A 7,500-nucleotide genomic window follows, 5' to 3' on the forward strand; every position below is an offset into this window, starting at 1 on the left:
CCCCCCCCAACCCAACCCAACCCAACAACAAGTAAAGATATTTTTAAACTCAAAGAGATAGACGTGTCTTTTCATTTGTTCTTGTTATTTTTTTTGTAATAAAAAAAAACAACCCACAACAACCCACGATACCTTTTTTTTTTTGTTTCGATAAAAAAAGATTGACACGTGTTGAACCATCAACCCTGTACAGGTGAAGGTTATTGGTCGACTATGATGGAACTTTGTTTAAACAACTGACCCAATTAAGTTGTTAAATCTATGTTGTTGCCGGGATTATGTTATCTCAGTTATAGCTGTAAAGGTTATGAGAAATGCCACACGTTTGTATAAATTATTCGTCTCTGAGGGTGTCACCACTACGCTACTTCAGAATTACAAAGTTCTATCTGTTCAGTGTCTAGTTTTTTGTTTTTTGAAAAGAAATTTGATGTTTAAAAATTTGACTATTACAACTTGAAAAGGTATTTCGAATGCAATTTTTTAAATATCTTGATAACGACTCAGAATAATGTAACGATTTTGATAGAGCAGATAAAGCATTTGGTTTTTGACCTCGTGGTCTTAGTCACTCAAAACGGCCAAACATGTCAGATAGAAATTTGTAATTCTAAGGTAGAGACTATCACAGCGCAGAGAATGAAAGGAGAAGGTGAAAGTTACGTGATCTGTCACAAGCGTTTGGGGAAGTGAGAAACACTAACACTTAGTAACTATAGCTCGGCCTCCTTTATTAGGATCACATTTTTATAACCCTATACTATCACGTTTTTTAAAGCATGCGAAAGGAGAAATGAGTGGAGAACAATATTTGTCGATGTCTGTTGCAGAGGTGACACTTTATAGAAGAACGACACAATTTAGATAATTTTTTAGGTTGGTGCATCTACCTTTCCTCTCGGCACATCCCTGAACTTTGTGGAATACTTCTAAGCAGAAAGGAGGACATGTTCCAGGGGGCCTACCATCAGCCCAGTTGATTGTGGACTACGGAGCGGATGGCTCTAGTTCGAATCCCAGACTGGTTGTTCTTGAACGAACTCGGGTCGTTTAATGGAGTTTTCAAGGCTTTTAACTCTTTAGGCATGGTCCTATGGGAGATGGACGTTAAATTCGAAGGTTCCGCCTCTTAAATAACTTGAATAGTGTTGACAGAGGAGTTAAACCCATACACTTACACAATATGTTTGATATAATATCCTTACCCTGAAATGGTATGAGTTTAACGCCCCACCAACACTATTAGGTTATTTAAGAGGCGGGACCTCCTAATTTAACGTCCGTCTCCGATAGGACCGAGCCAAGTGGGAAGTTCGTGTAAAGTGCCTTTCCCAAGGACCCCCCGAACCCGCAATCTCACGATTACGAGTCCGGTAGCCTTACCACTAGGCTACCGACGCCATCCTTACTCTTGGGAGTCGAACTCGAGATAACGTCTTTTGTTCGCCAGACGATTAAAGCGTGGTAAAAATTTGTGGTGCAACTTACCCTCAAGTATCTCCTTAACGGGTCACCCATACTTTGCACAACTGTTTGTATAATTTTTTTCACAACAACAGAGACTAAATAAAAAAAACTCCAACGCTCTTCGTAAATCTACACCCTTCCTAAATCAATATCAAATACTAAAAATCTCCGTCACGCGGAAAATGGAACTGTTCACAACACTTCCCGCTTCTCACACATATTTTACATATCCATATGGCTCATGCCACTATATTAACCAATGAAATGTTCAGTAAGCATATTATCACGATTGGAACAAAGGCCAGACTAGTTTTTAAAAGCGATATTGTCTCAGCTCATGGGGTGTAAACCTTGCTTGAAAAATCTGTGGAAACAACCCATTGAGATTTAAAAAATTAGTATATCTGAAGGCATTATTAAAAAAACAACAACAACGAATCGTTTTTAAAAAGCTGACAGGTGTTTATAGAAATGTTAATAGAACTCATTGCGTAAAAGCTGGAGATTCTATGTTCGATAATTGAGGAAATACTTGACAATACACTTATAATTGACTACAAAACACTTCTCGTAGCTTAGAGGTTAAGGTGTTGGCCTCTCATTCAAAATTCCCGGATTTGAATCCGGGTAGCGACTGAAAAATAATTTATTCTCTAAAATTGTCTCCTATCACCTCATTTCCCGCTCTCTAGCAATTTTCTGTCGTCCTCTTTCGTCTCCTCTTTCTGCTTCCACTCCCTCACCTCCTTTGCCCCCTCTTCAGGGTTCCTGACTCTTTCTGCAGCCATTCTACTGCTACCTTTTGGCCCCTTCTTACTGTTGTCTTTCAGCCACACCCCTTATCTTCTGGTAGGAAATATCTACACCTAGCCGTTTCGGACAAGGGCGAAAAATCTCGCAAGTTGCGCACGTTAAAGATCCCTTGGTGGTCTAAAATCGATAAGAGTAGTCTTCGGCCGCCACCCGGGCAAAATTCAAAATTTCCTACCAACTGATAGTTTAATGACCTCATATGACTTTATGCGGTTGCGAGCGCCGTAAAACACTTGCCCAAAAAAGACCCAAACAAAAAACAAACAAAGAAAAACGAAACAGTTTTTTTTTTAGAGAATGGACCAGGTAGGGGCAAACAGATGTGTATTACTACTTCTGAATGACTTAGACCAATAAAATACAGACAGGCAAAGTGGGCGGGTCTTGGCCTAACGTCTTTGCGCCTGAAGGCATTCGAATTTCAATTTTTTTAAAGTTGTGGGTTCGTTTCTTTACACCTCTGTGTCGGAAGTTTCATTTGTAGACAAATTAGGTGACATTATGATTTGGGACACGTACTTAAAACCTTACACTCTTCCTTCCTCCCAGCTGGAAATAGGTATTTGGCCGGTACTTTTTTGTGAATAAAGAGAAACAAATCGACACAATATTGTTCATCTAGCGCAGGGAAAGAGTAAAAGTGACAGACGGGCACAACAGAAAGAAAGACAAGAAAAGGGGACCTATCAGTGGCGCCCTCAAGTCACCCGCATGGGTATTTGTCAATCGGTACAATATGAATATATGAATAATAAGGGTGTGCCGCAGACATACAGGGCCCTTGCATGCCGCCAGGAGACCGAGACAGCTAACTGGAACAAACTGGCTGGCCTATTTAGCTCACTCGAAACTTGTTGGATGTTTCCATCCCACAGACGACGCAACCAGAAATACATGACAATGTATATGCTTTCTCTTCTTGTTTAACTTTGACTGCACTACAACATCCAGTTCGGTATTATCTAGAAAACAGCTAATCCTATGACGTAGGAAAAACGGTCACAAACGTAGAAACCAGTAGCGCTGTAAGTTGAAGAACAAGCCATACCCCGTAAGAACTAGCAGGGGAACGCAAAGATGAAACAACTAATTGCAGATGTTATCCGTCAACTTCCTGAGATAGTAATGCTTAAAAAGACAGCAATTGTACAGCGCAAATACCTGCTCAACAACAAGCTCTCTGCGCTTAACAATCTATACTACGACCCAAGCAGACCTGATAGCTTTCTGGAACTATCTAAGTTTTCTGGGAAGCATTAAACTTCTAAAAAATAAGAAAAAAATTGAGCACCCCCCTCCAAAAGAAACAAAATATAAGTTACAAAAGAAGACGAAAGTCTATGACAAAGAAAAGTCGAGAAACTAGGCAACAATCTATGAAATAAAAGATAGATAACTATGTAGTAATCTATGAACAAAAGAAAAAGGTACAGTCACAGAGACCAAAAAAATTATCTACGAAACAAACAAATAAACAAACAAACAAACAAACAAACAAAACACAACACAACACAAAAAACCCAGCCACCCCAAAACAACCCCCCCACCTCCAAAAAAAGCAACAACCCCGAAAGCAACAACGGAAACAAAACCAAACAAAATACACAACAAAACAAAAAGAGACCAACCCCCCCCCCCCAAACAAATACAAAACAAAACAAAACAAACCCCACACACGCACACACAGAAGTTACAGAAATGGGCAATAGTCTTAGAAATCCAGGTCATCGAGAGATTAGTTGATTATTGTTGACAAGCAGAAAAGTCGGCCTAGTATTGGAAACGGACATCATAGCACGTGAGCACGTGATGTCTTGGATAACGATATTATTGTCTATGCCATGTCTACCGACTCCTCTAACGTGTGTTCTGGCGTCCTGCGATTACCTTTCGTTTACACGTCTGTCCAGATGCAATATAAAATGGCACCAAATTGGAAGGAAATTAGATTTTTTAAAACTATTTAATATTATATATATTTGTACTAGCCCAACAACATCATCATCATCATTGCCTTTCTCACCCTGGATCACGATATGGGCCACGAACAAACACTTTCCACCTTTCCCTCTCCCGGGCGAGTCGCTTGATATCACTCCATGTCTTCCCACTTTCTGTACATCCATTTCCGTGACTCTTCTCCAGGTTCCACATGGTCTTCCCCTTGATCTTTTACCCTGTGGGTTCCAATCTAACACTTTCTTTGTTAAGCAGCTGCTTGACTTCCTGAAAGTATGTCCAATCCATCGCCAACGCCGTCTTTCCACCTCATCTTTGACTGGGCTCTGTCTCGTTCTTCTTCATATTTTCCTCGTTTGTGATCCTGTCTGTCCATTTGATCCTCAATAGCTTCCTCAGACACTTGTTCAGGAAAACCTGGATCCTCTTTATGCACGACTGAGATGCGTTTCACGACTCATATCCATGCAACAGAACTGACTTCTCATTTGAGTAAAAAATCCTCAGCTTTGTAGACATAGTAAACAATATAGTTAACAAAAAATACAGTGGAACCTATTCAAGACGACTACCCATTGTCAAAGAGAAAAAGTGGTCATCTTAAGAAACAGGGAAAAAAACCCAACAACTTCTAAGAGGAGATGTGGAAAGTATTTGTTTGTAAAGGCAATTGTCATGGACCGGTGATCTTAGAGCAGGTTCGGCTGTATTATTCTGAAAGCGAAACACTAGATCCAGGGGTTTACTTGATATCTCTATGAGTTTGTATTTTTATAGTGTTAATATTTACTGTCGAATGAGGATATACGCTTTATACTGCTATAATGTATTTTGTTATTTATCACTCTATGATTTTTGGTCATGGAAAGCTATTGTACCCTTTAGTTTCCCGTTGACGTTCTCTGAAGTTAATGAGAAAGCAGTCTGGGTATTTTTATGCACTTCAAAAGTGGCTACATTTTACCTCTCTTTACACGGGTAGTGTCTACGTTCTCTAACGTTAGAGAACGTATACAAGCTGTCTACATTTTCTAATGTTAGTAGAGAACCTAAACATAACTCGTTCGCTCTATCTAACATGGAAACGAGTCGACATTGCTGCTTCCACAGTGCTTACACTTTATTTTCGCGAGCTATTAAGTTTACTTTCGCGAGATTAAAATGCTCGCGAAAGTAAAGCTGTCTACAGTACCGCATCTTGCTTTTACAGCGACGTTAAACCCCTAACAAGCAACCAACACATATTTTTCATTCTATCGAGATGATACCCCCCCTCCCTTTTTCATAATAATATGTTGTAGGCCTACAAGGAAGGTGCACTCTGACGCTCCCCCCCCCCCCCTAAAAATTTGAATAAGTCACTGAAGATCAGGCCTTCTGTAATTAGTATTTAGAAGATAACTTGCAGTTTACACGCGATTTCGCATTCCCACCTCAAAGCCAAGGTAGGCCTATGAGATACAACGACGGGAGAGATCATAAATGATATCAAATTCACAGGTGTATAAAAACATTGCCGATTTGATGCGTGATGTGATATCACTGTCATAAAATCAAATCACGTTGGTCAAGGTTAAGTCAGTCATATCAACGCTAGGTCTACGATAGGCCTAGATCTAGTGCATGAAATAACCCAATATAACCCAAATGAGTGAATTGAGGACATATTTGATGTAGATCTAACGACAAAACATAATACAAGTCAATTTGGAAAAAAAGAAAGATTAAGAAGAAGCCTAGCCTTGTCCGGAAGTTCAAATAGGGCCCTACAGGCTTAATGTTGTTACTTTTTTTGATTCGTTAGAGAACGCAGACAGCTTGTTACATTCTCTAACGTAAGAGAACTGAGACACTGCCCTTACACGACTGCTAGTATGCAAAACAGGCAATTTTTCGTCCCAGTGTCTCGTTTCACCGCACATGACGTCATACTACGTGACAAACATGTTCTTAAGATAGCATTATTATACTTCAGTAAATATAACACAATGATCTTGATAGAGTTTTGCGGCTATCTCAAATCACGGATGTGGTGTCATATTTTATAGTCATATCTGTCAAACTATTATTTTGAGGAAAACGATTTTGAGAATAACGAAGAATCTCAATTTTTATATTGCAAATATCACAATTTAAAAATGTGTGTAGCACCCGTCCCATGCCACCAAAGGAGGTCATGTGGATTCAAAAGAAAAGAAAAAAAAAAGTATTCGATGGCTTTTAATGTCTCACGTTGAAATAATAACTCAAAATCCTTATTTTTGCAGATAGAATGATTTTGCCTTTTTTGCTAGTGGAAAATTTCAGGAATGTCACGTGTACGTGCATTCAGCAACGATGTTATGAAAGGGTGGTATCGATATTAAATGTTGTCCCCCCGATATGGCAAAAAAAAAAAACCCTCAACACAAAGCTATCTTCCCCCCCCCAACAAAACCATTAGTCTTTGGTAGAGCTGGGCGATGGTCGATTCTGGAACCGATTCCCACGATTAATGCTACGTAAGAAAAATTCCGACTCCTTTTCATGTAAACCAACGGTTACCAGTTACTTTTATCATTAAAATCTTCTTCCATTTAAAAAAATTATTTTTTAAAAAGTTGATGCTTCGTATTGTTCCAAAAGCAATGTTGTCATAAACCCTAAAGATGTTCCCAGCCAACCAGGTAACCACCGGAAGAAATCACATCATCTGAAAGAAAGTAATTGGGTTCGGAGTCGATTCCTACGATTCCTAGCTTTCAATAACCGGGAACCTAACCGCCCAGCACTAGTCTTTGGCATGCTCTCGCGTTTTGGAGAAAAATAAGGTCAGAGTGTGAGGACAAAGAACAAAACGCCGCTCGTTGTCTTTAAAAACGTCGGAGCAAGAGGACAATTCATCCACACCGCACCACGGAGCGAGACTTGACTGAACAAGGGCAAGAACATTTCCAAAGCAAAAAAATAATTTTTAAAGTCGATAAGTGTATAAGTAAATGAATAAGTAAACAAATAAATAAACAAATATACAAATAACTAAACAAATAACCGAACAAATAAATAAACAATTAAATAAATACCTAGATAAATAAATAAATAAATACATTTAAAAAAACCCATAGAAACAAGTTCTACTCTGTAAGAAAATATATCCTCATTACCAAAACATGAAGTCCTTGTTAACTAGCATCGTGTGCCTGGCCGTGGTGTCCTTGTCTCGCTCAGCGAGTATTCACCTCGGCAAATGTCCAGATGTGCCGCCACAGAGCACTCTTGATG

The 7,500-nt window shown here is 39.3% G+C and overlaps 1 protein-coding gene across 1 annotated transcript in view; it reads left to right on the top strand.

Moving 5' to 3' along the window:
• Window positions 1–7,269: 7,269 nt before the first annotated feature.
• LOC101847585 (apolipoprotein D-like) overlaps window positions 7,270–7,500 on the top strand; it is a 5,012-nt gene continuing 4,781 nt past the window's right edge. Inside the window, exon 1 of the mRNA XM_005098466.2 lies at window positions 7,270–7,500. This exon is cut by the window's right edge and continues 8 nt beyond it. Coding sequence (XP_005098523.1) covers window positions 7,389–7,500 — 112 coding nt within the window. The 5' untranslated portion in view covers window positions 7,270–7,388.

This window comes from Aplysia californica, unplaced genomic scaffold (assembly GCF_000002075.1).
Source record: "Aplysia californica isolate F4 #8 unplaced genomic scaffold, AplCal3.0 scaffold00183, whole genome shotgun sequence".
Taxonomy (NCBI): Eukaryota; Metazoa; Mollusca; class Gastropoda; order Aplysiida; family Aplysiidae; genus Aplysia; species Aplysia californica.